The sequence below is a fragment of the Amphibalanus amphitrite genome, unplaced genomic scaffold, assembly GCF_019059575.1.
Source record: "Amphibalanus amphitrite isolate SeventyFive unplaced genomic scaffold, NRLGWU_Aamphi_draft 000960F_arrow, whole genome shotgun sequence".
NCBI lineage: Eukaryota > Metazoa > Arthropoda > Thecostraca > Balanomorpha > Balanidae > Amphibalanus > Amphibalanus amphitrite.
The window spans coordinates 259,254-275,788 of record NW_024882454.1 but is presented as its reverse complement, the minus strand read 5'-3'; the positions used below and the strand labels follow the sequence as shown (position 1 = coordinate 275,788).

Below are 16,535 nucleotides of genomic sequence, written 5' to 3'. Positions count from 1 at the left end.
GACATCTAGCGGCAGGAATATGAGGCGGTTGATATCGTGCGGTACAGTCTACATTCAGGCGCTAGATTCGCCTGCCATCTAGCGGGAGAAGCAAGAACTATAACTGAACCACGGTGAAGGTAGATATATAGACATGCGGTTGTACTTTAGGTTTGTATTTAATGATATGAATGATAATATAATAATATGTGTTGCTAATAATATGAAAAGCTACTGTCAAATAAGAACCCTAGTTTTTAGCAAACGAGTGTCGCTGTTCGCCCCGGAAATAACGAGTTTATTTCAAACGGCGTCGTGCGCCTCCGCTCTCTCTCTCTCTGTCTCTGTCTCTGTCTCTGTCTCTGTCTCTGTCTCTGTCTCTGTCTCTGTCTCTGTCTCTGTCTCTGTCTCTGTCTCTGTCTCTGTCTCTGTCTCTGTCTCTGTCTCTGTCTCTGTCTCTGTCTCTGTCTCTGTCTCTGTCTCTGTCTCTGTCTCTGTCTCTGTCTCTGTCTCTGTCTCTGTCTCTGTCTCTGTCTCTGTCTCTGTCTCTCTCTCTCTCTCTCTCTCTCTCTCTCTCTCTCTCTCTCTCTCTCTCTCTCCTCTCTCTCTCTCTCTCTCTCTCTCTCTCCTCTCTCTCTCTCTCTCTCTCTCTCTCTCTCTCCATCATTTGAAACCAAATCGCACATATCTATATTATAAGAGCTCTTGTACTTTTCGAGCAGCCAAGCGTTTTTAGCTAGCGTTGTAGAGGCATGGAATGTTCCTACTAAGTAGTTCGCCAAAAGCCCAGTAATCCGATCGACCGAAATGATAAGACATCTTATAGCTGATACCGTTTACCGACCTGAGTTCTTCGAGCATCGTACTTCCGGTCCCCTGAGTTCTTGCATGCAGAGAAAATCTGTTCAATGAATTAAGCTTTTGTCTTTTTTATCTCCCATGAACATTTTTTACGAGCGACATATGGATAGGTACGTCAGGAGAACGGACGTCTACTGAACTTAATGCACAATCATATACATATCTATACCGAATATGTGTTTTTATGCTGATATAGAGAAATCCGTGGGAGTATGTGCGTTGTGCAGTGTAAACACTACATATCACACACATGACATGTGGTACTTACGCGTTGTATCTCGCTCCCTGCAGTTTCACATGCCCCGCGCTCACATTTGCCAACCTATACTCGGATTCGCAATCGAGCAGGTGCACTTGTCTTGTCTGGCCAGATGGCACAATGTCATCGTTCGGAAACTGGCCAGATGTGGACTGTCATTGTTCGGCAGTCGGCAGGCGCAGTGTTCAAGAAACTCGTGGGTACAGGTGTGCAGGAACTGACAGCAAAGAGCGCGATACGACAGACACCGACAGATAGTGGGGGCTGGGGCTCCCATTTGAATTGACACGGGGGAGCGTGAGACTGTTTAGGGAAATGGCGGCGGGTGGGGTTCGTTGGAACCGCTGGGCACAGGTGGCTGCATTTGTGTGGTGAAAATGAAAACGTGTTTCGGAGGGAGCGAGAAAAGTGGAGACCAGACTGGGTATCGTATCGAGTGAGCTGACTGCTGCAAAAAGTGTGTCGTGTCGCTTTGATTCAGTGAAAGTGTGATGTTAGCGGGTTTGCAATCAATGAGCACGGTGCTTCGTTTGTGGGCTGGAGTATATTGGTGAGGGTAATTGCTCTGGGGGGGGGGGGGTCGCAAATTAAAACCAAACTTACTTAACCGTTTAGAGTTACAGCCTGTTGATGCCTTCTGTAGCCATCGCCTGTTTTTATGCCTCCTAAGCTATCGCTATTGCCTATTTTCACCCACAGTGTTCTTACGCCTCTTGGGTCAAAGCGTCTGTTGATGATCGAAATTGCCGCCTTTAAACAGTTAATTACCATTCCATTGGTTGGTCGACTATCAGTCACTTTTTCAGTCAAGGTCCTGAAAAAAGTCACTTTTTCAGTCAAGAAAGTGACTAAATATTTTTCAGTCAATAAAAAGTGACTAAAAAGTCACTTTTTATCAGTCAAGGTCCATCTTTTTTCAAATGGACCTTTTGTTGGGATCTAAAAGGCTTAGAATAGGTATCAGAAACTAGTGTTGGTCGGTCTTGCTACTTATTTTTCTCGCGCACCGGCATCGGTGATTATATGAATGAACCGTCTACCCGTGTACAAACGTCTTCTTTTGCAATCTAACTAGCGGTGGAATTGATGCCGTCTTTCACAGGTGACGGGAAACTGACTCCAGCGCTGGTAACAATGTTTACGTATGACCGTAATCGTATGGTGGCCCGTTTCAAAGTTGGATGTCTCCTGCTGGCTCTTCTCTGGTCTCTCTGGAGTTGGTAAGGAATAAGGATGTAGCTCGGGGGAGAGCAGTGAACACTGTTCACCTGTTCACCTGTTCACTGAACAGGTAACACACATTTAGCTTATAAACGGTCAGGTGCTTTGATATAGTTAGGCATACGAGTATATAAGATATAATAATCGAAAGTGAAGGTCTTATATTTAAACGGTTTATGAAATGAATAGACACCAACTGTCCTTTTTAGGCAACTTCCGCTTACCTCCGTTTGTGTCTGTTGTTGGCTGAGTTAAATATGTCAAGGACATAGGTAAGACGGGTCCCTAACCCTGTTTCTCCGTCTCCCCCAGCACGTGGTTGGTGCGTCAGTCCATCTGCCCTCGCCTGGAATCACCCCCACCGCAGCTCACCGTCATCACAGAGGAACACCTCCTCCCGCCTCCAAGCGACGACCCGGCAGCCATGGCGGCTGCCCTCTTCTCATTTATCGAGCTCCCCCAGCACTGGTGTCGCCGTCTCACCATGCTAGGAGGGCAGACGTTCAGCGAGGACACTGCGGGCTCCATCGACGGAAACAAGTTCATCTGTTTAGACGAGCCCCCAGCGCTGCCCTGTCTCGTCTATTCGTTCGGAAGTCGAGACGAGTGGAGTTTTGAGCGCGATGTGAAGCGCCAGCTCGGTTGTGAAGTGCACACGTTTGACCCGAGTTTGAGTGGTTCGAGAACTCCGAAAGACACTCACGGTGCGGTGTTTCATTCCATCGGTCTCGGTGGTTCGACGCGAGTCAACGCACGTGGTTGGAAGCTGGCAACGCTGCGGGACCTCCGTGCTCAACTGGGGCACCTGACTTCCCTCATCGCCTACCTGAAGGTGGACATAGAGGGCGGGGAGTGGGAGTGGCTTGAGGCAGAGGCGGAGGAGCTGCAGGACGTGCTGCAGATCGGCATGGAGGTCCACCTGCCTATGCCAATGACGCCCACAGCGCTGAAACACGTGTATGGTGTGTTTCGGAGGCTCCAAAAGGCTGGTTTTAGAACGGTGTTTTCGGAGGTTAACCGCGTCTGGGGAAGGAATCTGAAGGTAGACGGAGTGGAAGGAAATGTGGGGAGATATTATGAGATTGTGTTGGTGCGGGCCACGTGATGGGTGAAATGAGAGATCGGGTGTTTCTGAGGTAGACATTACGTCAATTATATTGACATTCTTATTTTCTGTTGCACGGTACCTACTATATATGTTTGGGCTCGACTACAAGCGCTTAACCTCGCTGAATTCGTCGTGTTTGCCGATTTGGAATGACAGTGCGTACTGTCGGCGTCGTGGTGAATGGGAGGGAATTGTGCTGGGCGGTGGAAAAGGGGAGGAAGACGAGGTCGATGGTGATAATGAGCTTGAGCCACTTCAGTACTCTCCCATTACTTCTAAAAATATTCAAAAGAAATTAAAAGACCGTTTTGCATAAAGTTCGTTTTTTACTGTCGTGTAAAACGTTTATTCATTCGTCATATTTTGTACTGTTACTTCCTGTTCCTTCAATCGTATGATAAATTACTAGCCGTCATCGAATGTCTTCATTTGAGTTTGCTGTAGTATTCAGCGGCAGCGCACTTTGACAAATATTATTGTTCGTTTTTGAACTGTATCTGAGTAATAGAAAGAAATTACCTAGCAACCTGCTGGAATCTCTTTAGTACTGCGCAGGTTGCTAGGCAACATAGACATACTAGGCGACGGCGCCTAATTTTCGAACATTGCTTCAGCCTGGCATTGTCGTCCAGTGACTGAGCAAAATCAATTGAGTGGAGTGTTTCTGAATTTTCTTGGGAATCTAACGCGATAGCGTGGAAGACATCGCGATCGCAACAGGAAATTTTCAAAAGGTAGGTTTAGAGTCAACCCATGTTAGGCTTTTAGTTGATTTGAAGAATAAATGAAGAGAGCCATTCAAGAGGAATCATTGTAATTTGTAATGCAGTTTTGTTTTCTTTTGTCAATATCAGTTGGGCAAACTAGACCTTTGGAATCAAAATATTGAGGCATCAAAAGATTGATTCCTTTTGGGCATAAATGCATACCATTTCTAACTTACCAATCACACAAAAATAAGAGAGTGTTTCAAGAAGGAGCATGCCTGATCTTGAACAGAAATGCTTGAACTATCTCCTAAGCAAAATAATATTGCTACTATCATAACAATTTGAATTCTATAGGTAGTGAAAGGCAATCAAGGAATTGATTCACTTTAAACAGATAATCATAATATTGATTCCCCATCAGCTGGCTAATCATTATTTTGATTCACAGGTAATGTTAACAGATAGGCAACAATGACTTGCAAGAATACAGCATTTATCTTGCTATTATTCTCATTTAGTGGTATCCTCAGCACCACAACTGATACCTATAGCATTGTTGTACCTTACCTTCACTACATTTGATAACAATTCACAATTTTTAAATGTCAAGAATACAAAAACTGAAGCAACAGGTAAAAACCATATAAATAATATAAAAGCACTACAACAATGATAATTAGGGGTTTAAAAATTTCATTTTGCCATTTTACACAAATACTGATTGGTTAGTATGTGATTCATGATACAAAAATAACATACAGTGTGATTTCCTCAAAACAGCTTTTACATGATGGACAGTGGCTCTGTCTTTTTTCCCATTCACAAGGCCAAAGGGACAATTTCTTAGCTTTGAGGTAACACTTTTTGCAAACCTAACACATTTTTCTATCTTTTAAAGAAAAATCTCACCGTCATGGGCCTTTTTTCAACCGTAACGATTCATTTGAAGTCAAAAGTGTACCCAAATGAATCAAAAAATTGATTCCATGCCCATATTTGGTCATGGCTCCTCCCACCAGAATCAAATTATTGATGCCTCCATATTTTGATTCCAAAAGTCTAGTTTGCCCAACTGATATGAATTCTGAATCTCCTCAATTTATGTATGTTTGAGTGGATTCATTTGGATTAACTGGGAATTCATCAGTAAAGAATGGAATTACAATGGAAAAAACTAAATGCTTATTCGTTTTCATCTTTGATTACGATGGAAATTACATTAATACAATTCGGCTTACATCTTCTTCAGAGTTCAGAATGTTGATCTTTCTAATGGTCTGCTGATTTACCATTTGTTCTGCATTTTAATTTCTAATTAAATGCATTATTTGTTACTCTGCTTGTGTACCTATTCCTGGTTTTTGAGAGAGCTGACGAGTGTCCAAGTCCATGCAACATTGCGCGTGATGTAACCTGGGGCCTGGGAGTCTCCATCCGTCCATTATCAGCCATCCTGCGTAGCAGAGAACTGATGCAGTGTCCATGCAGTGTCCAGTCCAGTCTGAAAATTATGGCAACAGGGTTGACAAGATATACCAGCTAGAGTTACAAATCTGCACCAGCCTGTACCAACCTGGCTCACTGGGACCTGTGAGTCTCCATCCGCCCATTCTCAGCCACTCTGCGGAGCAGAGAACTGATGCAGGGTCCAGTTCAGTCTGCAAGTCATGGCAACAGGGTTGACAAGACATACCAGTACCAATACCTCTGAAAACAGATATGCCAAACATGTAGATTGTACTAGGACATAGGTACTACTGAGAAGAGGCAGCATCCCATGAGCAGCCTGCTCCCTATGCCTCTTTCCTTTATACTTTGGTAGGCATCTACTTCGTTAATCATACCAGGGGCAGGTAGGGTAACAAAGCTGCACCAGTCGGTACCAACCTGACAGGACTTCCATACTGGCTCACAAGGAACAAGACCTAAAACATTGCTCCCTGGTTAACTCACTTGGCTGGGTCCCCATTCCCACAGTGTATATAAATACCCATTCCCATCCCCATTCCACTGAGCCATAGAGATGAAGTCCCAAGGATTTTAGCAAAAAAGTCTAGCATTTAAGTGACAAATTGGCTGTAGCCAATCCATGTTTTGGTGGTCGTTTTCAAATGAAACCAACTTGGAAAAGGTAGGTAGGTATCCTTATCTTTCACTCAGGGATAATCTTTCATGTTCCAGAATCCAGATGGACGTGAGCAAGGAGGACATTTGTCAGCTGGCCTACGAGGGCAAGTGTGACAGAGTGAAGGAGCTGGTTCTGAAAAATAACAAATATCCCACCAAACAGGATGAGGTAAGCCCAGCTGTTGATTGGTGAACTCTAAACTGTGGTTATGTGATGAGCTGGGTAGAAGCAGAATTAGACAGCAGTAAAGGATGGACAGTGATGTTGGTGAAGTTTTGCTACCTACTACTGACTTGAGTGCGTTTTGATATTTTTTGATTGAAGCTTGGGAGTGCTTATTTCTAATGCCACTTCAGGTTCATCTGAAACGAATAAACCATCGAAGACGAGGATGCATGCAAAGCTACACATATTCATTACCATCCCATGAACCTCTAGGGGCCAGAAGGCAGCATCATTGCTAGTGACTAATCATGTTTTTATGCTGATTATTGAGTTCACAGTTACCAGAGAAACAGTCAGGTAGGTACACATGTATTTTGCTCCAGTTTTCTATAATTGATTTATCATGCATTACCGCCTGTAACCTTTCTATTCCTCCCTCTATAAACCCGTAACCCCTGTAACCCTCCAACTCCTCCCTCTATACACCCATAACCCTTGTCACCTTCCAACTCCTCCCTCTAACCCGTAACCCCTGTAACCCTCCAACTCCTCCCTCTACAAACCCGTAACCCCTGTAACCATCCAACCCCTGCCTATATAAACCCGTAACCCCTGTAACCCTCCAACCCGTAACCCCTGTAAACCTCCAACTCTTCACTCTATACACCCATAACCCCTGTAACCCTCTACTCTAATCTTTAACCCATGTAACCCTCCAACTCCTCCCTCCAACCTGTAACCCCTGTAACCCTCCAACCGCTCCCTCTAACCCGTAACCCCTGTAACCCTCTAACCGCTCCCTCTGCTCTCTGTTGACCAGTCGGCTCGGCTGCCCATCCACTGGGCTGTGAGTGGCGGCCACAGTGACATCGTGGAGCTACTACTGGAACATGGATCTCCCGTGGACCCCGTGGATGATGTGAGTGGACAGATGGTATAGGGGGTACGACAGGTGGGAGAGAAGGTGGACTGGAATGGCTGGGTTAAGGAGATAAACTGGAAGGAAGGTAAAGGAAGAAGGTAGTTGTAGTGCGGAACGGAATTGGGTGAGTAGAAGGCTGAATTTCGAATATCGAATCTGTAACTGGACAGACGTTCTTGTTTCCTCGCTGTGGTTGCGATCTTGTTCCACTGCGCGAGTGTGAAGTGTGAATCATGTGTTGTGGTGACTGTGAATGAAGTGGGTCACACAGTCACTGTCACTGCCAATAACCTATATCACTCATATTTGACCTCGGACTCCATGTAACCCGTGACCTGTACCGAGGCACAAACCTCTCACCTCTGTCATCTACCCCCCGCAGTTGGGCACTGACCTCTGCCATTGACGTGTACCGAGGCGCTAACCTCTAACCTCTGTCATCTCTCCCTGCTGCCGGGCTCTGACCTCAGACTGACCTCTGCCATTGACCTGTAACCCATGACCTGTACCGAGGCACTAACCTCTGACTCTCTTTCTACCCCCGCAGTCGGGCACTGACCTCTGCCGTTGGCCTGTACCGAGGCACTAACCTCTGACTCTCTTTCTACCCCCGCAGTCGGGCTGGACGCCACTGCTGATCGGCGCCTCGGCCGGACGCGCCGCCATCGTCCGCCTGCTGATCGCGCGCGGTGCCAATGTGAACCACGTGACGCAGACTGGACAGTCGGCCATCATGTACGCCGCGTCCAAAAACCACAAGGAGGTGGGTTCGGAGACAAGGACAGCGATAACACTTGCCTAGTCCAAGATGGCGCCTGTTTGCAGTATCTCCCGTACCTTCATTTTTCAGTGCTCTGCAGCTGTTATAACTTATAGCGTAATAACATATTTTGGTCAGACTTATTGGTCATAATAGCACTGGACAACAAGCATTTCGACAGGGTGACTGAGAGTGACCGAGCCCGCTGGCAAGGACAGGCCGACCACCTCTCCATGTACTCTTTGTCTTCTCTCTCCTTGTCCCTTTCTCCTCCCTCCTTCGCTCCCTCCTCTTCCCTATCTCATATTTTCTTTTCCTCCTCGACGCTCCTACATTCCTTATATCTCCTAATCCCCAGCTGCGTCCACACACCCCTTTAATACCCCCACCCTCCCCCGTCAGATTCTGGACGCACTGCTCCGCAGCCATGCCGACCTCAACTCTGCCGACAAGTACGGTAGCACTGCACTTCACCGGGCCGCCTCACGTGGTAACGTGGACTGTGTGAACCTGCTGCTACAGTACAGCAACCAGCTGGATGTGAACGCTGCCGACAGGACCGGCAACACGCCGCTACACCTAGCCTGCGAGGATCAACAGGTACGGACTGGAGAGGAGGGGGGAGGGCATAAGTTTAGGATGATAGCTTCAGGTGTTTGAGAAGTGACTTAGCCGCGATTCTAAGGAGAAAAAGATACAACAATGAGAATGAGAGTGACTCAGTAGTAAGACTGGGAAGCAGGGTTGTGCTCGACTCAAAAAAAAAAAAATTGCCGACTCGACTCATCATTCAACCTCAGAAAGCCCTGACTCAACTCTGACTCAAACAAGGAGCTGCTTTTTTCCCTTGACTCGACTCATGACTCAAGCGGCTCAATGAAAATATGAGTCGACTCAAACTTGACTCAATTTTATTGTTGAGTCAAGTGAGTTGACTCAAAATTGACTCAGATACAAAGCTGTTGAGCGGGGGGGAGGTGAAAAAGTCCGGCAGCAGGGCCAGGGCGAAGTTGTTAAGCGGGGGGTGGGGGGTGGGTGGGGAATGAAAAGCTTGTTTCTGGAAAGTTGAGTCAGCTGACTCATGTTCCTAAATGTTTGACTCAACTCAATGTTAAAAGTTATTTTACTGACTCAACTCTGACTCAACTCAACGCCTTGATATTTTTGTCTGACTCAACTCTGACTCAACTCAACAGCTCAACAATTTATCCGACTCGACTCAAATCTGACTCATTTGAGTCAGAGTTGAGTCAAATTTCTGACTCGACTCATAAGTCAAGCACAACCCTGCTGGGAAGTAGGTGAGCCTTAGTGTTTGGTAGAGTGCTTTTGTAAATAAAGCTATAGCGGAGGATATTTAACTCAGGGATCTCATATCTAAACATTTTTTTATACCTACAACTACATCTCAGAGCGCGACTTGAACACTGTCTGTAAAAAGTACGGTCTGACTATTACCGGTTTTCGATGTCCGCAGGCGGAGGTGGCGCGCCTTCTGGTGCAGTCCGGCTCGCGGGTCGACCTGCAGAACAAGGCGGAGCGTACTCCGCTGCAGATGGCGCCACCGGGGCTGGCGCGCGACCTCCAGCAGCTTGCGCCGCCCGCTGTGTAACTCGGCTTGGCACAGATGGCGCTACCGTTGATACTGCAAATGGCGCCACCTTTCAGGTATAGGTGTCGCTGTCGCCACCGTCAGTCACGAAGCCCGGCGGGTTGCCGATGGCTCTATTTCAAGCCGACTTTCATTCCCGCTTCTCGACCTCTCTGGGCCCTCTACCGTTTCGTCGGAAGGGCCTATTAGTGTTTGTAACTCAAGTTGGATTTTCGTGAAATCTGTTGCTGTGATGCAGCTGCCATAATGTACTGTCATCTCCCCTGGCATGTCATTGTTATGACGTTTCGCTATTTTCTGTTTCGCGGGGAAGGGAGTTTCGTTAAAGTCAAGACGAGCTTGCCCGTCAGGTCATCGTTAAAGTCCTGACATGAGGAGGCATAAAAGATGCGCAGCAGTTTGGTGTCTCATGGTGTTTCCCACTGCAGTGTGTTGTCTCTTGGACGTTGAAGTGCGCTGGTGTTACAATGGTTTATTCTTGTGCGAAAACGAAAGTTGTGGCATATGAGACTGATTTGCAGTAGATGTTAGGAACTCACAAAATAAGCCGTCTTTCTTTGTCCTCTTCTCTAAAGCCTGGTCCAACAGCTGTAATGGAACTGACAATTTGTCGAACGCTTGCCTCGGTGCTTTTGGCCATTCATCTACTGGCCCTCGCTCTGTACACACGTCGTTTGTTATTGGCTACTGGTATGGATTTTTGTATGGAACTGTATCGCGTTTTCACTTACTCGTTCGATTTCCTATGGTTATAGCTTTCTCTCGCTATTTTGTCGAGTCGAAGCTGTCTCGAAGCTTGTCAAAAATCATCGTGCTGTAAGCTGTACAGTGTGTCTAAAAAGAATGTACCGTCGCCACTACGTGGCGCTGGTGTCGCGAGCTGGTAGTTGGCTGAATCCGCACCAGACCACACATTCCCAGGCGCTAGGTGACAGCTGCGCAGCGGCCGGTAGTAGCGTAAGCCCGAACCTTCGTGACACGACCCCGGGGGGGGGGGGGAGGGAGGGGAGCGGGCGGGGCAGCGCGTGTAGGGAGGGGTGCTCCAGCAAGCTGGCAGTTGTCGAGGCCAAAGGTCAAGGGGTCACACACCAAGCGAACGGACGCTGATGTGGGTTCGTAGGGATCATGAACTTGTGTGTGGTAGGTGCGTCTTGCGATGCACGGGTGATACGCCAGGTCTAAGCCAAAGGATTCAGGGGAGAGCTGAAGAAAACACCTAGTCAACTACGGCGAATAATAGTGCTGAAAAATGGAAAGTATGGGTCAATGCAAGCCTTCATGACTATAAACAACTTTCTGAGGACGCAAAGGCCAGCATTGAATAACGATATCCGGATCGAAATTAGCAATGATTTATAATTAAATGCCGAACTAATAGCGCTGCAAAACCCTCCTAGTAAATTGTCAAGTCGGATTATACCCACTTGAATTAAACTATCCTAAATAAAATTGTTAATTAACTTTCTAACACTGACGTTCTTTATCATACGATAAGTATGGGGTTAACCAAGATTCAGCATCTTCCGCGTTCAAACAATCACCTGTAAGGCTAGAACATTAATGGCCAGGTAAAAACATGGTCGGGATTTGATTAACCGGATTATAAGTCGATTTTTTTAGTCGGGATTTGATAAGTCAGATTTTTTTACGCCAACCGCATTTTAAAGTCAAGTCAGGTCACTGATCTATGACGTCATAAATGAGCAGTCCTAAAATGAACTGTGTGAAACTGTCCTAAACTGTCCTCAACATTTTAGGACTGTGTGCACACTCCTAAAATGTTCAACTTCGCTACACCCTCAGTGCAGAGCTTTCATAGGGAGATGAAACTTACAGGATCTTATAGTATGATCGAGAGTCTCACAACTTGTATAAATGTATATCTCGGATTTTCTGAAGGGTCGCCTGAGATCAGGTCAGTCTCTCACCATTAAAAGTCAGGGAAATATGGAAATTGCTAGTTTGGTCCGGAAATGATATACAACTATCTCAAATTCTCAAGCACACGGAATCGTGATTTCATGCGCTCCTTGCAAGGTCTGATGCTTTAATTTTGCTTTGTTGATCTTGCGTGACGTCATTTATCACGTAACCAAGGGTATCAGTTTTTCGTCAATAACTCCCGATCAACTAAAGCTACCGAGTCGATAAAGCCACTAATGGACATGAAAAGACCTGCCGAATCGATTGATATGCAATATGACCTCCTTTGACCAGCTTCGTGACCTGACGGGCTGTGACCTGACCTTGACCCGAGGTTAACACCTTAACTCTCGCCCTTATTGGTGTTTTTCCAGCCGCAAACGTATAAGGGGGGGGGGGGGGTCCGTTGGACCCTCCCTTGCCGTTTCGCCCCTGATCGAGCTAGAGCTTCGCGGAAAAAACGAGCGTGTTGGCCGTGACGAGAGGAAGTCGATGATACCCAATTTTAAGGTCCTAGGTCATCGGTTGACTTTCCAGGTCAGGTCAATGACCCAAAAGTCGGGAAAATCGGGCCTGTTAGAAAGTCGTAAAGCGTGGCTGCTATGGGGTTTTCGGGGTGCTGATCACGAATATCATGTTAGTTTTGATCACAGATGATGTCTTCATGCATTTAGGCCAGGTCGAGTCAGGTCAGGTCAGGTCAACCAGTAAGGGTATTCGTAGTAGGTGGCAACCGCCTCTGACAGCTTCGCAACATGTTACGAGGGCACCAAAACTACTTCGTAAATGTTCATATGACTGCTAAATTCGAACTCAGCTCCTAAAACTGGCCTAGAAACATGTAAAACTCGAAAAAGTGAACCGAGGTCATCAAAGGTCAATGACCTGACCTGACTTTCCGGTGACCTTGACACCCACCCTAATGCATGGAAGCAACATCATATCCCATGTTTGAACGCTTAAAACCACGAAAAGACTGCAAACGCGCCGCTAATGCGAGCCGACATACGCCGAATCGCGATTCCGGCCAAACATGGTCCGAAAAGTAGGTCGCAGGTCAAAGGTCATCAAGGTCAGGGTCATGACAATTTCAGGGTGGGTGTAAAATTGATTAACGCGAGGGTATTGAAAGTTTCGTCGCGATCGGCCGCTTTTTACGCGAGTTATTCGCGAAAAACGAGGGAGGGGGGTCCGTTCGACCCCCCTCTACACGGGTGAGGGTAAGTTGATCTCACCCGAAGAAAAAGTATACCATTCGACACGCCTGAGCTAGACAAACACGATGCTGCTAAAATCGCGGATCTGCGATCATTTTTAGCGAAGTTATTTACCAAAAACCGAACCTGTGCCTTGGGCCACTTGACCTGACCTCCGAAGTCATCGGCTGTCCCTGGTCCTTAAATCGGAGACCAATCGCTGCATTTCGTAACGACGCACACGATCGTTTCTTTCGTGAGGCTCTAGCTCAATTAGGGGCGAATCGGCGAAGGGGGTTGTTTCCTCACTTCCAACCCCCAACGTCCCTCGGTATTCAGAAAACCTGAAGGTCCGGTGAGGGTTAAAACGTTTCTCCTCAACGAGGAAGAAATGTAAAAGTCAAAGCTCTATAGACGCCCGTCCTGTAAAAGTGGCCATAATAATAAATTCGTTAGAAATAAGATGCTTTTTAAACGACTTCCTCATATAAAATCGGGTGCTGGGACCAATCTTATAAACGCTTTAGAATGGACAGGGCGTCACTGGCTAAAGTTTGGGTGCAGAAAACGGCTATTACCTAAATGCAAAATGGTTTTCATGCATTTCAGTCAATTGTATATTGTCGGTCCCAGTGGCCGAGCTAAAAAAAAAATCGGTAGTGTTTTGCATCTTTTACGCCCTAAGAAACTACACCATCTATAGAAGTGGGCGGGCTTATTTGAATGGGAGGGCGCATTATGCACGAATCGAGTGCTTTCGTTTATTTTGGACTGTATTTTACCACATCCACTGCTGGTATCACTATTAATATTATCTAATGCCGTGAATACGACAGCATTCCATTTATAAGATTGGGCCAATGGAGTCGCGCCCCGCGAGCTCGGTCTTCCGCTGGGCCGCTACAGGCCAGGAAGTCGGTCTTCGCCTGAGGGCAGGACAAAGGTCAGCGAGGGAGCGCGGGGTCAGCCAGGTATCGCCAAGTGCCGAGCGGATGCCGCTCCCTCCCCTCTCTTCCCCTCTTCTCCCCTCCCCACCTCGGTATAGATGGGGAGGGACCGAACTGCCAATGACATGCGAGCGGTCAAGGCCGCTCGCGCGGCAGCGACCCTGGCGGCCGGATGCCGCAACTGGGATTCAGCCAAGTTACCGATTCGCCTCCTGTGGGAGAGCCAAACCAGGGGACATACTTTTTAGATATACTGTACAATGCCCGTAAGACTGTCCAGGGAAGGTTTTCCTGATGTATTTTGTTACTTAGTGAGCGGAAATACAGACCTTGTTGCTCAGAGTATGTGCAGTTACATTACTTTCATTATCACACTTATAAAACGAACTATTGACGCAGAGTAAGTGAAATAGTATAAATCGGAAGAATGGACTCGCCCAAACTGAAAGCCACGCCATCCGGTCCCTGTTTGGACGAGTCCAGTCTAACTGCTTCCCCTTTATCGCGGTATGGACTCGTCCAAACCCAAATTCGCGTCAAATTCCGGTTTTTGGACGAGTCTATTCAAACTACTTCCCCTTTATTACGGAATGGACTCGCCCAAACCCATATTTGCGTCAAATCTCAGATTTTGGACAAGTCCATTCCAACTACCTTCCCTTTGTCACGGAATGGACTCGCCCAAACCCAAATTTGCGTCGAATCTCGGTTTTTGGACGAGTCCATTCCAACTACCTTCCCTTTGTCACGGAATGGACTCGTCCAAACCCAAATTTTCGCCAAATCTCGGTTTTTGGACGAGTCCATTCAAACTACCTTCCCTTTAGAATGGACTCGTCCACACTCAAATTCGTCAGAACCCGGTTTTTGGACGAGTCCATTCCAGCTACCTTCCCCTTTGTCACGGAATGGACTCGTCCGAAACCCTAATTAGCGTGAATTCACTGTTCTTGGATGAGTCCTTACAACCATCTCCACTTCACGGAACACGCAGCTTAAGACTGGAAATATAATATTTTCTCTGACAGATTCAGGAAGAAGTTACCGGACGACCGCCAACACAAAAACAGACATCACTCGCAAAGTAATTCTGCACAACGGGAAAATAACTTCAGATATTTCGGACCTTACCAAACAACAACGCCAATGGGCTCGCTCCGATAGCCCGGGCCGCAGCGTAATCGCCACACGTCTCCCGCGAGCAGAGCGAGAACACATGTTCAAGATGTTTAAACGCGTTCGGCGAGCACGTAAGCACAAAATGAAGGACGAACAAAGAGCAAGTGACTGGAGCGTCTCTCTCCATCTCCTACTTTCTCTCAACCTTTCGCTCACTCACTCACTCATTCACCCATTCATTCACGCACGCACGCACGCATACAAGCACACGCGCAATCACTCACATACTAACTCGTTCACTCTCTTTCACCCACTCCGCCTCTCACAACACCTTACTCTTACACTATCTCACATTTAGTTTAACTCCCAGCCACTCAACTACACATGTAACACCTTCATTGCAACTCTTCATCGCGTTGCCGTCCACTCTCTAACACTCTAACTCCCCACTCTTTCAATTTGAATAACCTAAACCATTGTCACCGCATCTGCCGCTGCCATCGCTGCCACTGCCACTGTCACCACTGTCACTGCCATCGCTGTCATCACGGCCAACACCGACCACTAGAGAAAACCCTCCTGTCAATCCCAGCACACTCGAAACCATTTCAACTCTCATCCGCACCACCCAGCACACAAGTGGGTCCAGCACTTAGCCCCGACCGGAGCACTTTTCAGAGATTCTCTGCACCATTCTTGCTGACACTCCGTCATACACTTTCCTCGCAGCTGATAAGCCAAGATGGCTTTCCCAGCGAGAAGCACTGCACTAGCCGCGTGTCACGCATTTGAAACACACACTCACTGGTACGAATAAAGGTGCTGTGATCGTCCAAGCAATGAACTGAAAGAGCGTTCTTCTAAAGCGAGGATCACACGCACTATTGTAGATCGAGTTTGTCAACTATGAGGCGAGCACATACTACAGCGGTGGTAGTCATGGCAACACATACGGCGTCTGTGGTGAACCGAGGTAACCATGGCAACCGGAAGCTGGTACGGTGACAGGCGGTGACGCAGCGGTTGGCATGGCGACGCAGCGGTGAGTGACGCGTGGCGTGGTTGCCATGGCAGCGGCGGCTTGTATTCGAACAGATAGCGATATCAGCTGACGGAGACCTGCGTTTAACGCTGAACCTGGGTCGGAATTTTGGTGACCACCTTCCTGGGTTTAACCCTGCGAGAGAAAAAAAGGACAACAGTCAGAAAAATAAGGCAATGAGACGAATTATAACAGCGTTTCCACATTTCCACTCGACGGGCACATATAGCGAGTTCCTGGATCATTGGTCAATGACATTGTTGCTGCTCCTCCACCAAAGAACCATAACCATCCGGAAATGTACCCATTGGCTTCAATGCACACGCGCCACGCATAGCACACTCCAAAGATACAGCAAACAAACAGACACCTTAGGATTCCGAGACAGTGAAACATTTGTAAATCCACACTCCACAGGTCCCCACGCTGACAGCAACACTTAAAACTTCGAGCAACTTACTGCGCTTACATTGTATGCACGGTAAACATGCAAATCTCCACGCTTAAAAAAAATTGACAGTAAACGTGTAGATAGATATAAAGAAGTGATACATGTAGAATGATGGTAGATAGACAAGGGTAT

At 47.1% G+C, this 16,535-nt stretch overlaps 2 protein-coding genes across 10 annotated transcripts in view; one reads left to right on the top strand and one right to left on the bottom strand.

The window, feature by feature from the left end:
• Positions 1-3,855: 3,855 nt before the first annotated feature.
• Positions 3,856-10,549, top strand: LOC122368602 (26S proteasome non-ATPase regulatory subunit 10-like). 4 transcript variants are annotated; one of them, XM_043342713.1, is made up of 6 exons: positions 3,856-4,162; positions 6,320-6,434; positions 7,252-7,350; positions 7,970-8,116; positions 8,516-8,713; positions 9,591-10,549. In XM_043342713.1, the coding sequence occupies exons 2-6, from the start codon at positions 6,327-6,329 to the stop codon at positions 9,723-9,725; spliced, it is 687 nt and encodes a 228-aa protein (XP_043198648.1). In that variant the 5' UTR covers positions 3,856-4,162; positions 6,320-6,326; the 3' UTR covers positions 9,726-10,549. The 4 variants fall into 4 exon arrangements, with proteins under 4 accessions (XP_043198648.1, XP_043198645.1, XP_043198647.1 ...); XM_043342710.1 differs by having other exon boundaries at positions 4,158-4,241; XM_043342712.1 differs by lacking the exon at positions 3,856-4,162 and adding an exon at positions 4,904-4,992.
• A 4,237-nt stretch (positions 10,550-14,786) lies between these two features.
• The window catches only part of LOC122368601 (nuclear distribution protein nudE-like 1-B), a 50,679-nt gene continuing 48,930 nt past the window's right edge, over positions 14,787-16,535 (bottom strand). For all 6 annotated transcript variants that reach the window (XM_043342703.1, XM_043342705.1, XM_043342706.1 and 3 more), the window contains exon 9: positions 14,787-16,087. In XM_043342703.1, coding sequence (XP_043198638.1) covers positions 16,036-16,087 — 52 coding nt within the window. In that variant the 3' untranslated portion in view covers positions 14,787-16,035. The remainder of the gene's footprint in view (positions 16,088-16,535) is intronic.

Bases quoted from the DNA above. Each gene is read 5' to 3' on its own strand.
- LOC122368602 (XM_043342710.1), top strand. From the start codon at position 4,213: ATGAAGAGAGCCATTCAAGAGGAATCATT. The intron at 8,117-8,515 runs GTGGGTTCGGAG...CTCCCCCGTCAG, and splicing joins CGTCCAAAAACCACAAGGAG to ATTCTGGACGCACTGCTCCG. The intron at 8,714-9,590 runs GTACGGACTGGA...CGATGTCCGCAG, and splicing joins TAGCCTGCGAGGATCAACAG to GCGGAGGTGGCGCGCCTTCT.